The 17,659-nt window shown below is 41.7% G+C and overlaps 1 protein-coding gene across 1 annotated transcript in view; it reads left to right on the top strand.

The window, feature by feature from the left end:
* The window catches only part of Stx12 (syntaxin 12), a 29,919-nt gene that overhangs the window by 4,764 nt on the left and 7,496 nt on the right, over nt 1-17,659 (top strand). The window contains exons 2-5 of the mRNA XM_028759936.1: nt 7,765-7,834; nt 10,851-10,950; nt 16,062-16,199; nt 16,485-16,528. Coding sequence (XP_028615769.1) covers nt 7,765-7,834; nt 10,851-10,950; nt 16,062-16,199; nt 16,485-16,528 — 352 coding nt within the window. The remainder of the gene's footprint in view (nt 1-7,764; nt 7,835-10,850; nt 10,951-16,061; nt 16,200-16,484; nt 16,529-17,659) is intronic.

Below are 17,659 nucleotides of genomic sequence, written 5' to 3'. Positions count from 1 at the left end.
CTGTTTTTCAGAAGTTAAATACCAGCCTTCAAGAGGCTGAGGCAAGAGGATAGGCTGAGGCAAGAGGATAAGCAGTTTGAGTCTAGCCCATCAGGAAATGGAAATAACTTGTTCAGTTTATAGAGACCCTATCTTTATAATGGGGGTTGGGAATGTAGCTCAATATCAATAAATGTGTGAATCTATGATGTGTATGGTAGATAGTTTTTACAATTTCTGTGTAACATCATAGTATAAGCCTAATTTTGTGTATACAACATTGAATTGACTTCATTTTCATAATCAGTGCAAAGACTTTGTTTGGTTTAGATAGTTTTTTAGGTCTGTGGATTTCCTTTATCTTATTTATTTATTTATTTATTTATTTATTTATAGGTTGTTGTTGTTTTTTGTTTTTTGAGACAAGCTTTCACTGTGTAGTCTTGGTTGGCTGGGAACTCATAGAGATTTACCTGACTCTGCCTCTTGAGTGCTGGGATTAAAGGCATTAAAGGCCACACATGGCCTTGTTTTATGTTTTAGTGCAAGTAATGCTTTTTACATTAAATATGTTTGTTTATGAGTGTTTGCCTGTGTGTATGTATGTGTTTTGCATGCATGCCTGGTACCCTCATAGGTCAGAAAATGGGAGTCAGGTGGAACTGGAATTACAGATGGTTGTGAGCAGTCATGTGTGTGTTAGGAACCAAATCCAGGTCCTCTGCAAGAACAGCATGTTTTTAGTGTATTGAATTAGAACATTAGATTGTCTCAAAGAGAATTTTTGTCCCATCTATTGATTGAAAATTACTTTCAATGTGATTAAATAGGTTTGGACCATAATTCATGGGGACATTTAGATATTGCTGATATCTGCTAAAAATTCATAAGAAGTGTTCAAGTTAGAATTGTTCTTGGTGTTGATGTTAGTGAAAATGTACAATAATTGATTTACTTCATTTTTTTTTTTTTTTTTTTGGTTTTTCGAGACAGGGTTTCTCTGTATAGCCCGGGCTGTCCTGGAACTCACTCTGTAGACCAGGCTGGCCTCGAACTCAGAAATCCGCCTGCCTCTGCCTCCCGAGTGCTGGGATTAAAGGCGTGCGCCACCACCGCCCGGCTTCATATTTTTTTTAAAAAAGAGTTTTAGCCAGGTTACTCTTTTAACAATGAGAGATCAGCTATAGGAGAGGTTAAGGTCTAATGAGTTTGTTTTTGTTTTGTTTTTCCCAATCTCTGTAGATATCTGAGATTGCCTTGAACAGATCCTTCTTGCTTTTATGTACTAAGTGCTGGGATGACAGGCTTGTGCCACCATACTAGACCTAGGCATTAGGTATAATATTGATAAAATTGCTTACACAGAACAGAAGGGGTTGTCTTTACATTTGGTATAAACTAAATGTAAAGTTTCTAATATTAGGAAGCATTTCATAGGAGGTACTCAATTGTCTTTATGTAAAATATTTTAAGTTTATTTTATGTGCATGAGCATTTGCCTGTATGTGTATGTATCATACCTGAAGAGGCCAAAGAAGGTAGAGTGTTGGGTCCCCTGGAACTGGAGTTACTGACAGTTGTGAGTTGTCATGGAGGTGCTGGGAATTGAACTTGAGTCCTCTGAAGAGCAGCAAATGCTATACTCTACTGAACCATCTCTCCAGTCCATATCCAGAGTATTTTACCAAGGGTTGGGGATGTAGTTCAGTGGTGGAGCACATGCTTAGCATGTGTGAGATTCTTAGTTCACTCCCCAGATGATCTACACATGCAAAATCATATTACAAAATGTTGTAAGTGTCGATCTATTTCATGTGCTGGGGATTGAGCCCAGTGCTTTACATATATGGTAGGCAAGCATCTACCACTGAGCCATATTCCTAACAGTAACATGTCAATCCAAAGGAGCTGAGGAGATAGCTCATTTGAGGATTTGCCTTAGATCTTCAGAACCCAGATGTGGTACTTCAAGTGCCAGGAAGACTGAGACAATCGAATCCTTGGAGATCAAAGTCAAGCCATAGTGTATGGCACTTGAGGGATGACACCCAGGGTTGTCAGCTGGCCCACACACACACTCCCACACCATTCTCCTCATCCCCAAAATAAAACTTTTCATTTGCTAGAATTCTTGGAAAAGGAGTGTTCCGGTTTATAGAGTTGGCTCAGGGATTAAGAGGATCTGGGTTCAATTCTCAGAACTCAGATGGTGTCTCACAATCACCCTGTGACTCCAGTTCCAAGAGATTGCTGTGTTCCTCTGGTCTCCTCAGGCACACAAGTAGTACACAGATATATATGTAGACAAAATATTCATACACATAAAATTTTTAAGAAATTAAATAAATGAGTGTTCACATTAATCAAGTGGACAGAAGGTCCTTTTAGATTTAACTCATTTTAATAAAAATATTTTCCAAATGTATCATTTTGATATTTTAAGCACACTCAAATGAAAATAAATGTCTATGTAAATGTTCCTGTTTTGTGCTTTAAGTTTTGGGAAGGTTTCCTTCCTCTCTTGGGTGTAAGCTATGTGGGCTAGTGGTCCCTAGTTATTAGTTCCTCATGCTGTGCTTACAGAAGGCAGTCTGCAAGAAGCTCTGCCTTAGTGTCTGGTAAATGAAAGACCCTGTGATCCTTTCGGTTTGGATTTTAGGGCATCTGATGAGTCTGGATGGAAACTCGTAGGAAGATATCTTAGTGTTCAGAAATACAGAAAGAGCCAACAAAAGCTACATTAATTCTGGTGCTTAGTAAGCAAATGACTCCAAAGTTCCCAACTTGACTTCCCCAAACTCCTTAACTAGGAAGTCCACATGATTTCAAAAAGGAAGCCAAATAGATGGGGGGAAACTTGTCTGTCATTTGCAAATACACAGAAAACAACTGGTTATTGACTGTTTCTATTTTCTCTCAGATCTCCACAGCTTCCTAGAGTAGTTAATGCTTTGATGGTAATGAATAGCTAGCTACATACCTTGATACACTTTTAGATAGTCTCAGTTTACCTTTTGCCCCGTCCCCCAAAACAGTTTCTCTGAGTAGCCCTGGCTGACCTGGAACTCCCTCTGTAGACCAGGCTGCCCTCAAACTCAGAGATCCACCTGCCTCTGCCTCTTGAGTGCAGGGATCAAGGTTTGTGCCACCACCACCTGGCATCAGCTTACTTTCAGAACAGCTTCATTCTGTAGTCTGGGTCGGCCTTGAGGTTCAGATCTCCCCCATCCTCCTGAGTACTGGCTGACAGTTCAAGTGTATGTTGTCATGCATGGCTGCCTGTCTTTTTATTCATTTAGGCTTATTTATTTATTTGGTCTTTTGAGGCAGTCTTGCTTGTGTAGCCCTGGCTGCCATGGAACTTACTGTGTAGACCACTGTGGCCTTGAACACACAAAGGTGGGTCTGCCTTTGTCTCCCAAGTGTTGGGATTAAGGAAGGCATGTTCCACTATGTCCAGTTTACATCTTGCATTTATATGATAACAAAGTCACACATAGACTATCTCTGAGACACACATTCGGGTTGCAGAAAAACACCATGATTACCCACCATACTGCGACTAGAGTGTTTCATTGTGACTGACTTTGGGATTCAACAATGTGTAAATATGCTGGGCAGTGGTGGTGCACGCCTGTAATCCCAGCACTTGGGAGGCAGAGGCAGGCAGATTTCTGTGTTTGAGGCCAGCCTGGTCTACAGAGTGAGTTCCAGGACAGTCAGGGCTACACAGAGAAACCCTGTCTCGAAAAGTCGAAAAACAAAACAAAAAAACAAAACCAAAAAAATCCCAAAACAGTGTGCAAGTACTTGGAGATTGTTTAGTCAGTAGTAGCAATGCCTAATGAGAGGGTTGGGGATGTAACTCAATTGGCACAAGCACTTGCCCTTGCCTGACACAGAAATCCTTAGGTTTAATCTCTAGCACCACAAAAAGTTGAGAATGATAACCCATGCCTGAAATCACCCCAGTACTCCAGAAGTGGAGGCAGGAAGATCAGAAATTCAAAGTCATTCTGAGTTATGTAGGGAGGTCAACCTTGGCTAAGTAGAACCCTGTCTCAACAAACTACAAGATTCAATGAGAAAAATTGAAAACTCCACACATGTGGTAAGTCCTCAATAAACGTTAGTTAGTTACATTTGGACATAATGTGCACGTGGTGAGAAAGGCCCAGCAAAACAAAACAGAGCACCCAGGTCCACAGGTGTGTCGACGGTTAAGTCTCCTTATTCCTAATTTACCTTCATTTACATCTTGTCCCTTAACATAAAGTTGAAGGGAAAGAGGCTGACTCAGTATCCTTGCACCCACTGAGTGCCTGGCACTCTGCTGGACTCTACTGAGTACAGAGGCATATTCCCAGAAATGGGAGGGCACTGGGGAAGGGAGCAGGTTAGAGTCAGGATATCAGTCTATCTGGAATTAGGTTAAGGTACTGTCAGATAAGCAGGGTGGGGCAAAGTGGAGCCCTGGGAAGTCAGACCAGCCCTGTGTGACTGCATTCTATTTCCTTTAAGACTCAGCCTTTGGAGAGCAGCACCATGTGACTCAAAGCATATATAGTCTTTGGAACCAGCCCTGTGTTTGAATTCTAGTTATGACATGCTGCTTATAAACCATCAGTGGTTTGCCATTTAATTAAAATCTCATTATAATTGCACAAGGTTCTCTATATAACCTGGCTTCCCACTACCTCTTTGGCCAGTACTTATCTCTTGCTCACTCAGCTCTAACACTCTGGCTGTACCACACCATTGGCTCTCCTTTTGAGGACTTTGCCCTAGTTAATTACTCTTTGCCTGGACTACCCCCTCCCTACAAGTGCATTGCTCTGCCGTGCATTTTCTTTAGCTCTGTACTCATTGTTTCCTTGTCTGGCTACTCATGTGAGTGAGTCCCCTCTGCCTACTCCTTGGCCCTCACTTCAGTCTGTTTCCTTTGGTAGGATTGTTATCACCTGGTGTGTTTTTATTATCCATCCTGGAGAATATAAGCTTCCTGAAGCAAGTGCCAGCTAGTGTGTAGGACAATATGGAATAAGCACTGTTTTCTGAATGAACAAGTCAGGCCCGTCACTCTCAGAGCTTCTTTTGCTCACATGAGGCAGGGGGATGCTAATGCTTTACAGTGTTGGTTAGGGTCAAATAGGAGCATGCTCAGTAACTAGCCCAGCGTCTGCTTAGTAAGCGCTCAATGTTCATGTCCGTCCCTCCCCTCTTTTTAAAAGTTTCACGTGACTGACGGTGGAAGTTGTTTCTTTCTCCCATGTGGGTTTCTAGATTCAAACTCAGGTATCAGACTTTACAGCAGATGTCTTTATCCACTAAACTGTCCAACTAGACCCAGAAAGATAGATTTTAAACTCCAAACTTGTAGTAAGTAGACATCCATTTTGCTTAGCTCTAGAAGCACTGCATTTGTGTTACCTGTATGATATTGACAGACAACAGCACTGACTTCCTCACTTGCTTAACTAAGCCTGTTCTTCTGTAGTCTGATAGCATGAATGACACTTTAACATTATCCAGAGGGAACAGGAAAGGTGCTTGCCCACAGAGGAGCTACCTTTTTCTGTGCTATGTTATCTGTTGAAATTCTGCTGCAACTTGAAAATATGTTTCCTAGCCGGGTGGTGGTGGCGCACGCCTTTAATCCCAGCACTTGGGAGGCAGAGGCAGGCGGATCTCTGAAGTTCGAGGCCAGCCTGGTCTACAGAGTGAGTTCCAGGACAGCCAGGGCTACACAGAGAAACCCTGTCTCGAAAAAACAAAAACAAAAAAAAACAAACAAAAACAAAAAAAAAAAGAAAATATGTTTCCTATGTTTTCCCCCTCCCCCACAAGATAAGTGAGAGTGGAGAAGGAATGAAAGGCTGTGTTCCATCAGCTGTAAACATCAGCCTGGCAGTGGTGGTGCAGGCCTTTAATCTCAGCACTGGGGAGGCAGGGGCAGGTGGTCTGTGAGTTCAAACCCAGCCTGGTCTACAAAACAGCCAGGAAGAAACCCTTCCTTGAAAAACCAAAACAAACAACAAAAAATAATTAGTTGTAAACACCACTTCATGCATACTAAGAATAGTCTATTAATGAGTTCTGTTCTTTAGGTATCGTGAGTTTGCATATGAGGTCCTGGGTTCAATTTGTAAGGAGACAGACAGATACAGGCATACACATATATACACATAATGTACACCTATCCACCAGCTTAGTAAATCTTTCCCCATCTTCTCTGACAACCTGGGAAAGAAAACAGAAAGCAAGGCAAGAAGAAGTCAGGGGCTCTGTCTCTGTGTTTCAGAAACCAGTGTGGAACAGGGATAGGAAGGTTCCAGGCAGAGCAGTACTAACATGTTCCCTATTTATTGATGGGCCTAGACCTCTCCAGGCCAAGGAGATTTGACGTCAAGGACTTGAACATGAGCATTCCCAGGCTACCAGATATCTAGGGAAAAGAAAGGGCTGAGTACAACTGTGTATTTGGCCCTGATGCCTTGTGTGCAAAGAACTCTCCATTGGAGTCTGTATGCCTGGGATCGAGTTTTTTTTACTGTGTTACTTTTTGTGTGTGCATAGATAAGATACATGTGTTGCCTCATGTATCTATGTCAGACCATTGCTATGAAAGTTAGAGGGTGTGTACACACAATTTAATAGAGTACTTGATACTAGAAGTGCTTCGTCAGTGTCCACCTGTTACTGAAATTGAACATGTATTGTCTTTCTAAAAGTATTTGCTGTAGAAAAGCTAATTTGCATTGGTGGATAAATGTTGTTGTTTTTTTTGAGACAGGATTTCCTGTATTCCCGACTGGCTTTGAATTTGCTATATATCCAAGGATACCTTTGAACTTAAAGGCACGCATCATCCCTTTTTGTATGTAGGGCTGGGGATTCAACCCAGGGCTTCATGCATGCTAGGCAAGCTCCCTACCAATTAAACTGCATCCGTAGTTCCCATGGATTAAATTGTTTGTTAAAAGCTGGTACAGTGACTCTGACTTGTAATGTCAAGAAAAATGGGATTAAAAAAAGAGAATCAGGAGCTCTCCCACTAGACCATTTATTCTCTCCCTCATGATCCCTTTGGGTCACTGAGAATATTTTTTTTTTATATTTATGGCTGGAAATCTAACTAGACTAAATCACCAGGTGTCTTAACTCATAGAATGTTGAGGCAGGAAGATAGGAGATTGAAGCTAGCCTAGGCTACAGACGGACAGATGGAGACTCTGTCTCAGAAAAACAATGATGAGTGCTTCCTTGCCTTTTTTATGCTACTGGGATGGAAGCCCAGGCCGTGGGCATCTGCACTACCAGTTTCCTGCCTTCCCAGTCCTAACAGGGAGGTGAAATGTTTAGTGTCACAGGAATCTAGAAGAATTATTCAGTTCTTTGGAGAAGATAAACAGAACCACCTTTGGTTTAATGAACCCTGCAAAAGCACTGTGTAGGACTGTATTTGTCAAGATTTTGGCCTTAACATGGTTCTTATTAGTTGCATATACACAGGATATGGGGCTACTAGTGCTCTTCAGAGTAGTGTGCTCATGATGTGTTAATTTATTTTATTTTTGTTTTTCGTGACAGGGTTTCTCTATGTAGCCCTGGCTGGTTTCTCTGTGTAGCCCTGGCTGTCCTGGAACTCACTTTGTAGACCAGGCTACCCTCAAACTCAGAAATCTGCCTGCCTCTGGCTCCCAAGTGCTGGGATTAAAGGCGTGCACCACCACTGCCTGGCGTTGTGTTAATTTTTTAAAATAAATCTTTCCCCCTTCTTTCTAGCTGCCCAGATAAAGAATTTGATGAGCCAACTTGGAACTAAGCAGGACTCAAGCAAACTCCAGGAAAATTTGTGAGTAGCTTCCCCAAAAGGTTGAGTTTTGTGAGGGCCCTTTGAGGACATAGGCCGTCCTTAGGACAGTGAGGTCAGAGTGGGAGGTGATGGTTGGGTGGTAATAGCTGAACCTGGAAGAGGGAGCAGAGCATGTTAATGGATCCAGATTTCTGCAGCTTTGAACTGTTCGGTTTCTTCTCTTGGTCTGGTTTGCAGAGTAGTTTAGGGAGGTAGAGAAGGAACTCCTTCCACTCTTCAACTGTCTCACGGAGCTGTGTGAATATAACCTGTGTCATGACCTTCCTATTGACATAGGACTCTGATGATTTAGTCTACTTGGATTTCCAACTCTAAATAAGAAAATGATTATTCTCAGTGATACAAAGGGACCATAAAGGAGAGAGTAAATGGTCCGGTGGGAGGACCATCTCTCTCTTTAAAGTCATATCTTTCTTGACTTTATTTACTTTTTTATTTGTTATTTTTACTTCTTTTCTTTATATGAGTACACTGTAGCTGTCAGACACATCAAAAGAGGAACATTGCATCCCAGTTGGATGTGAGCCACCATGTGGTTGCTGGGAATTGAACTCAGAACCTCTGGAAGAGCAGTCAGTGCTCTTAACCACTGAGCCATCTCTCCAGTCCATTGACTTTATTTTTGTTTTAAAAGTTCTATTCTTGCAAGGTGTGGTGGCGCACACCTTTAATCCCAGCACTGGGGAGGCAGAGGCAGGTAGATCTCTGAGTTTGAGGCCATCCTGATCTACAGAGCATGTTCCAGGACAGCCAGGACTACACAGAGAAATCTTGCTTAAAAAAACAAAACAAAAACCCAACAAAACAAAGCAAATTGTTCTATTCTTAAGGGTGGAGAGATAGTTCAGTGGTTAAGAGCACTGGCTGTTGTTCCAGAAGACAGATTCAATTCTCAGCACCGACTTGGTAGTTCACGACTGTTGGTAGCTCTCTTTCTGTGGGGTCTAGCTCTCTTTTCTGGCCTCTGTGGGCACTGCACATGTATAGTGCACAGACATACATTGTAGGCAAATCACCCATACACATAAAATGATAAAGTAAAAAAAAAATTTTTGGTGCCAGAAAAATGGCTCAGCAAGTAAAGGAAAGTTTTTGGAACCCACATGGTAGAAGGAGAGATCTAACTCTGGACATGTTCTGTAATGTCAGCATATCTCCTGTGCATCCTGGCACACTTGTGTACAAATGCACCTATACACACACACACACACACACACACACACACACACACACACACACACCAAATAATAATTTTTTCTTTAAAGTTCTATTCTTATCTTAGCCTAGGCTCAAACTCATGGAGATCCACCTGCCCCTGCTGGGATTAAAGGCATGTGCCACCATAGCCCAGCTCTGTTCTTTACCTGTAAAGTCTGTTGAGCCACATCGTTAGTTTCCTCTAGATGTTGTGAAATGAGTAACTGTTAACACAGGGAACTATTCTAAGGAGAGGTGACATGTCTGCACATGTTAGTGTTTCTAGGATGCTCTGCCTCCTGATCGGCTTCCTCTTGTTATCTCTCTGGTTTTCTAATCTTAGAAGCCTACTTGCAGTGAAAAAAACACTGTGGTGTCCTAGCCACTAAGACTGCTGCAACAATAGATCATAGGCCAGGTAGTTTATAAACAATCACAATTTTAGTTTTCACAGTCCCTAAGGCTGAGAGGTTGAATGAAGATCAAGGCTCTGGCAGATAGAGTGTCTGATGAGGGCCTTCTTTTTCATAGAGAATGTTTGGTTTTTTTTTTTCTTTTGAAACGGTTTCACTATAAAGCCCTGGCTGCCCGGGAACTTACTATGTAGACCAGACTAGCCTGGAACTCCTAGAGATCTACCTGCCTCTGCCTCCTAAGTACAGGGATTAAAGGCATTTGCCATCACGCTAGGCAGATGGTGCTTTCCTACTGTATCCTCACTTGGTGGGATGTACTCTTGAAGGGCCCATTACAGACTCATCATTTTCTAATCCTACCTCCTAATAGCATCACTTGGGGCTAGGACTTCAACATGAATTCAGACCACAGCTTGTGGCTTCTCTGTCACTCTATAAAACCTTTGTACAAATGGCTGGAGAGGAGAGGGAGCCATGATGGAAAGAACCTTGTGTTTATTTATTTTTATTTCCATTGCATCGTTTTTAGATTCATTTTCTTCCCCTTGAATTTCTTTTTCTTTCCTTCCTTCCTTCCTTCCTTCCTTCCTTCCTTCCTTCCTTCCTTCCTTCCTTCCTTCCTTCCTTCCTTCCATCTGTTCATCCTACTTTGTTTCAGAGGCTGGCCTCAAAAGTTCCTTCTCTATCAGCCTCAGAGGAACTAGGACTGTGATAGAGGGCTCTGTGCTCATCACCCAGCTTCTTTATATGTGTTTTTGGGTTGTTACTGTTTATGGTGCTAGAGACTGATTCCAGTGTCTTGCATAAGAGGTAAGTGTTCAGAACAGCATAGGGCCCAGGTGTTAGTTAGGCACATGGGGGGGGGGGGGCAAGGGAGAAATCCATACAGAGAACCAGCTTTTAAGCAAGAGCTCGGGAGTGGATCTTTGGTGCTTTTTCCTAGGTATGTAGGAAGCTATGCTTTTTCAATACATGTTTCATCTAACCGCCCTAGTCAGTGGACTGTTATAGGTTCTGACCATGCAGAGCTCCTGGGAAGTCAGTAAGAATTTTAGAGTAAGTTCAGTGTGTTAAAGCCATTAGGTTTGGATGGAGGTAGTAATTACTCCTCTGTTTCTATCAGAATATAGTCATGCATTTCTTCCCAAATAGTTGAAACTCCTAGCCTGTGCTTCCTTCAGCAGGTATCATTGAGGGAGTGTCTTTCTGTCAGTGGAACTGCTTCAGTAATGGAGAAGGCCTTGCAAGGCTGTGAGCACAGCACTGAAGCTCTTGTTCTAATGGCTCTTCATTCTTTGTACTGGGAGTCCCTGAGCACAAAGTAATGATAAGGGAGCTCTCAAGAAGCCACAGCATCCTGACACCTGTCTTTTCTCTCTTAGGCAACAGTTACAGCACTCCACAAATCAACTCGCCAAGGAAACAAATGAGTTGCTGAAGGAATTAGGGTCCTTGCCCCTACCCTTGTCTGCATCAGAGCAGGTTGGTATTTTCTGTTTTGTTTATTAATAGAGAAGGACTTTGTTCTGATGGAGTGGTAGTATGTGGAACAAGAGCTAGTAGGGCTTTGGTTCTTCCTAGACATTCTCTAAACTTTCATTTTCTTACTACCTTACCCAACTTCATTCCTGTTGCTGTGATAAAATACTAGAACAAAAAGTAACCTAGAGGAGAAGTCACAATTCCAGGTTATAGTCTCTTACTGTGGGAAAATCAAGGTAGCAGGAACTTGGAGCAACTAGTTACATCTTGTCCACACTCAAGAGGAGAGAAACGAATGCATGTGTGCTCGTTCTGTCCTCACTTGCTGTGTTTAGCTCTGTTTTTCTGCTTTTTTTAAAAATTTTTTTATTATTTTTATGTATGTGAATACACGGGCACTCTCTTCAGACACACCAGAAGAGGGCTTAGATCCCATTACAGATGGTTGTGAGCTACAATGTGGTTGGTGGAAATTGAACTCAGGACCTTTGGAAGAGCAGTCAATGCTCTTAACTGATGAGCTATATCTCCAACCCCTGTTTTTCTACTATTACACAGTTCATGATCTCCTACCTAGGGAATGGTGCTGCCTACAGTGGGCTGGATTCTCTCACACTAATCAGTTTAGTTAAGACGATCTCCTATAGACATGTTGACAGGCTAATCCAATGTAAACAATAACTCATTGAGATGTTCTTCTCAAATAATTATAGGTTGTCTAAAGATGACCATTAATCTACCTACACAGAGAGGCCGTAAGACTATTGTGGCAATGTATGTATCAGGTGTAGCAAAGTGCCTGGTATCCATCATGTCCTGAGTATGTGATGACTACTGCTATTATTAATAACATATTAAAATGTGTTTAGCCAAGGAGGAATCTCAGTGTTTGCATCTCTGGGCTTTGGTATCAGCTGGGCTTGCAGGCTGGGTCTTTAGTTTGTTTTATGTCTCATATCTATAAATTTTGACTAAATAGCTTTCATATTTTGTAGTCACTTCTGTATCTCAGGTCACCCATAGGTTTTAGGATAAAGGAATACTCAGGGAAGACTTCTTTTCCAGCTGGAGATGTTCTGTCATTGAGTGCTCACCTGGCTTGTAGACAGAATATGGTTTGATCCCCAGCATCACTGACAATAACCATTTTAGTGCATGTGTCCTCTGGTTATCTCTGTGTAGCTGATTGGTCCTTACTCATGCTGATGCTTCAGTGATGGGCCTGTTCTCCTTCTATCCATTTTCTCCGCCTTGCTTCCAAATTATCCTTTCTTTCTCCTAGTTGTGCACTAAAGGAGTACATATTTGCCAATAGTTTTTATAGTATTGACAAAGGAATCTAATTGCCTGATGCAGGCAAAGTCTTGTAAGTGCTTGAGAATGAAATATTAGCCCCAGCAAAGTATAAATAGAAAGTTAGGTCTGCTACCAAAACCTTCATCTAATGTGTTCTAAAGCCAAAGACATATTTTTGGATTATGCATGCTAGTGTTCCTTCCATTAGCCTCAGTCATTAAGAGCACAAAATAGAGTTGCAAACTTGCTCTCTTCAGTGAAATACAATTCTGCTTCTCCCGTTGTGCTGACTTCCCTTTGTCTTTCCGTATCTAACCTGGCGCAGCCCCATTGCTCATCTTTTACCAGTGCCCGATATGTTAAGCCAGTGGCTCTCAGCCTGTGGGCTGTGATCTCTTTGGGAGTCACATGATCCTTTCACAGGGGTCACATAGCAGATATCCTGAATATCAAATATTTACATATAATTCATAGCTCGCAAAATTACAGTTATGAAGTAGCAATGAAAATAATTTTTTTTTTTTTTTTTTTTTTTTTTGGTTTTTCGAGACAGGGTTTCTCTGAGTAGCCCTGGCTGTCCTGGAACTCACTCTGTAGACCAGGCTAGCCTCGAACTCTCGAACTCAGAAATCCGCCTGCCTCTGCCTCCCAAGTGCTGGGATTAAAGGCGTGCGCCACCACCGCCCAGCAATGAAAATAATTTTATGGTTGGGGTCAGCACAACATGAGGAGCTGTGTAAAAGGAGCACAGCACTAGGCAGGCTGAGAACCACTGTGTGAAACCGTGTGTCCTGCTTTCCATTCCCATGCATTCTGTTAGCAGATCTCTCAGCTGCTAACCACTGTGGTCTTTTTGAGCCTCCTTCGTTTGAGACAGTATTTCACTGATGGTGCCCAAGATAAGTTTCGGCCTTTTTCATTGATTCTTTCTCAAAGTTTGCATGCCCCAGAGTTGTGCTGTTGATCTTCTGATTTCCGTACCTCAGCCTTTCTTCCCCAGAAGCCTCACTTATTTAATGATGCCAGTGTCATCTGTATGATGATGGCACCCAGACAGTTCCCAAACTTGAGCTCTGAAGCCTTCAACTGTTTCATAGTGCTGCCCTGCCAGCTGCTGTTATCAGTCCTTGTTCAACTCTTCTCTCAGACTTATTTATGGTGCTGTGAATGGAATCCAGAGCCTTGCATATGCTAGATACCAGATCTACTACTGAACTCTCTCCAGGCCTTGCTATCTCCTCTTGAATATACTATCTCCCTATAAAGTATAGTAATAATGGTCTTATTCTGAGTTTCTCATTCAAATCTATGAAATAAGTTGATATTTATCATCTCAGAAGTAACTTGCAAATAAGGACTGGGTACATATAGCTCATAGAGCACTTAACTAGTATGTGCAAGGTCTTTGGTCCCAAGCGTATGGAAGATAAAAGAATGTGCCTTTTTTCTAATCACACTCATAAATTTGTCCTACAGAAAAAAATTTGAAGGAAAGTATAAATTACTAATTATTACAATGAGAGTCACTTTAATTTTATAGTGATTTAAAACTGGCGATAATGGAAGGAATTTTTACATAAAATGTAGTAAAAACAACTTCATAAAATGAATGCACTAATTAAAATCCTAATTTTAAAGAACATAGTAATGCAGAAATATGATATATTTTAAAAATGGCATTTTGGAACTGAGGTAAACTCAGTGTGGTTCCTTGTTATGTATGTATAAGGCCATATGTTTGATCCAGTGAGTAATTTTTATTTATTTATTTATTTATTTATTTATTTATTTATTTATTTGTTGGTTGGTTGGTTGGTTGGTTGGTCAGTTGGTCTGTCTAGTCCTGGTTGTCCTAGAACTCTCCATGTAGACCAGGCTGGTTTTAAACTCACAGAAATCCGCCTGCCTCTGCCTCCCAAGTGCTGGGATTGAAGGTGTGCGTCATTGTGTCCCGCCTGTTAAAATCTTTTTAATACAAATATTAAAATCCCAGAAAGAAGAAAACTTTACTCACCTAAATTGGCTCTCAGTATTGCCATCACTTTCCCGGGTTTGAAGTCTGAGGCATTCTGACTTCACCTTCTTCCTCTGTCTCTAGTCATCAAGTCATAATGTTTTTTGTTTTTGGTTTTTCGAGACAGGGTTTCTCTGTGCAGCCCTGGCTGTCCTGGAAGTCACTCTGTAGACCAGGCTGGACTCGAACTCAGAAATCCGCCTGCCTCTGCCTCCCAAGTGCTGGGACTAAAGGCGTGCGCCACCACCGCCCGGCAGTCATAATGTTTCTTAAACTCCTTTTTGTGACCCAGTTACTGCCATTACCTATTAGACCTAGATTGTTGCAGTAATTTTTTAATTCTCATTCCAGCTAGCAAGTGTCACAGCCTGATTTCTCTACGTTAGTAAGTTGTCCTTGCCAGGCAGTGTCTGCTGTTGGCAGTTAGTTGCTCCCTTTTTTTTTTTTTTTTTTTAATTTATTTTATGTATCTGAGTACACTGTAGCTGTCTTCAGACACACCAGAAGAGGGCATCGGATCCCATTACAGATGGCTGTGAGCCACCATGTGGTTGCTGGGAATTGAACTCAGGACCTCTGGAATAGCAGTCAGTGCTCTTAACCACTGAGCCATCTCTCCAGCCCCCAGCAGTTGCTCCTTAGAGGTGACCCTGAGTGCACTAGTTTGACCTTTAGAACTGGCTAGTCAGCCCTCTCTGGTTCCCTGATTTTCTGTTTTAGTTCTCTTATGAATTCATCTTTGGATCCAACCAAATTGCCTCTTTTTTTTTTTTTTTTTTAAAAAGATTTATTTATTTTATATATGTGAGTAAACTGTTGCTCTCTTCAGACACACCAGAAGAGGGCATCAGATCCCATTATAAATGGTTGTGTGCCACCATGTGGTTGCTGGGAATTGACCTCAGGACCTCTGGAAGAGTAGTCAGTGCTCTTAACTGCTGACCCATCTCCAGCTCTCTCCTTTCCCCTCCCTCCCTCCCTCCCTCCCTCCCTTCCTCCCTCCCTCCCTCGTCACAATATTTTCCAGCTTTAGGAAAATAAGGTATTTAAAAAATACAGTGTTGGCTGGGCAGTAGAGGCACATGCCTTTGGAGGCATAGATAGGTGGATTTCTATGCATTTAAGGACAGCCTAGTTTACAGATCGAGTTCGAGGTCAGCCAGGGCGGCACAGAAAAACCCTGTCTTGAAAACCCATTAAAAAAAGAAGAGGCGGAGGAGGAAGAGGAAGAGCAGGAGAAGAATACATTATTTAAGTCAGATATGTAGCTCAGAGCAGGTTCTCAGTTTGTAGTTTTTGAGAGAGATAAGTAGTGTAGTGAAGGTAGCCTATAGGTAAATAAAATAGGTTTTTTTTTTTAAGTTCTTGAAATTTTTAAAACTCAAAAAGAAAAACTATAAAGGAGAATAATGGTAATTTTTAGGAAAACTAATAACTTAGTATAGAAAAATGGTTTCAATATTCTACCCCCCAAAATAAAACAGAACACACACATATAAGGAAAACTATTTAGATGCTCTGAGCTCAAAAGCCTTTACTCTGCATTTACATTCTGCAGGAACCAAGTATTCTAAATTGCAATTCCTTTTCACACGTTCATCAGTGTACTTTGATCTGGTCCACAGGGTTAACTGGGAATTTGATTCAGGAAGGAACAAACTTAGCCTTTAAGGAAAGGCCTATTTTTGTAATAACTTTTGTACTTTGAAATTTCTTAAGTATATAATTGTGCTGTAATCAGTATTAAACCAAACAATTCTGAGTTCACTTGAGATTTCAAGCTCTTGCTTACTTTCTTCAGCGCCAGCAGAAGCTTCAGAAGGAGCGGCTCATGAACGACTTCTCGTCGGCCTTAAACAATTTCCAGGCTGTGCAGAGAAGCGTATCTGAGAAGGAAAAAGAAAGTATTGCTAGAGCGAGAGCTGGATCTCGTCTTTCTGTAAGTTCATTCCCAAGAGAAGGCCTTTACCAGCCCAGACGCGTACCCCAGCACATCCCCTTTCTCCAACAGATAATATGCTTTACGTTCTCCTTCCAAACTGAAAGGCAGATTTGCTTTCTCCCATTTCATACTCGTTTCTTACCCAAAACAGATTGACAAAGTGTCATCTTTTAGATGTGGTTAGAGGATGTCATGCCTTAGTACTGTAGCTAAGGCAGCTCTTGTTTTGTGTGTCTCTGGCATGTTTTTGGATAACAGCAGCGACAACCATCTGTTTTCTAGGCAGAAGACAGGCAAAGAGAAGAGCAGCTCGTCTCATTTGACAGGTAAAAAGTGGCTCATCCAGCCTCCTGGATAGTTACTGTGAATCCACACCTTTGTGTCGGTTTTATGTTTATGGAGGTTTTGCTTGCATATAATTCTGTGCACCATGTGTATGTGTGGTACCCACAAAGGCCAGAAGAAAGCTTTGGATCTCTTGAAACTGGAGTTTCAAATAGTTGTGAGCTACCATATAGGTGCTGGGAATCAAATCTGGGTCCTCTGTAAGAGCAAACAGTGTTCTTGACTGTTGAACCATCTCTCCAGTCTCTTTGTGACTATTTTTACTTAAAAATTAAAAAGAAAAAGAAAAAAAATCAGGGCTGGTTGTAGTGGCATATGCCTTTAATCTCAGCATTTGATAAGCAGAGGCAAGTGGATCTCTGTGAATTAAAGGCCACCTTGGTTTACATAGTGAGTTCTAGGACAGCCAGAGCTATACAGTTAGAACCTATCCAAAGAAGAAGAAGAAGAAGAGGAGGAGGAGGAGGAGGAGGAGGAAGAAGAAGAAGAAGAAGAAGAAGAAGAAGAAGAAGAAGAAGAAGAAGAAGAAGAAAAGTAAATAAGACCAGGAGTTGAGGCAGGCATGGTAATGCACTCCTGTAACCCTAGTAACCCTAGCACTTTAGGGGATGAGGCAAGAGGGTCAAGAGAATTGGAGGTAACCTTGTCTGTCAAATAAGTAAGTAAATGGATGAATAGAGTCGGAGAGATGGTTCACTGGTTAATAACACTGGCTGCTTTTGCAGAGAAACAGGTTCAATTCCCAGTACTCACGTGGTGGCTCACAACTGTCTGTAGTCCAGCCCTAGAGGAGACAGTGCTGTCTTCTGACTGCCAGGTGCCATGCCCAGTCCCAATTTTTTAAAATTTAACAAATAGTACACTTTTCTTTTATGTACTTGAAAAAAGTCAAGTTGCAAACATTTTGTTATCTTTCGGTTTGGTTTTCTGTTAAGTGGAGTCTATACAAAACATAGTCTCAAGGAAATTCCTGGGAACCAGATATGGTTCTGATAGGTAAGTTGGTGAAACCCTGTTTGGTGGCTTAGTATATTTTCCTTCCTTCATTTAGTGGCCTTGGTACCAGCCCCGGTTATGCTTTAAGAGTTCCCTGGGTCTGTGCAATTCATTGA

Source organism: Grammomys surdaster, unplaced genomic scaffold (genome assembly GCF_004785775.1).
Source record: "Grammomys surdaster isolate TR1022 unplaced genomic scaffold, NIH_TR_1.0 126313, whole genome shotgun sequence".
NCBI classification, from domain to species: domain Eukaryota; kingdom Metazoa; phylum Chordata; class Mammalia; order Rodentia; family Muridae; genus Grammomys; species Grammomys surdaster.
Note: the sequence above shows the minus strand (reverse complement) of the source record. Positions and strands in the feature narration are given on the sequence as shown.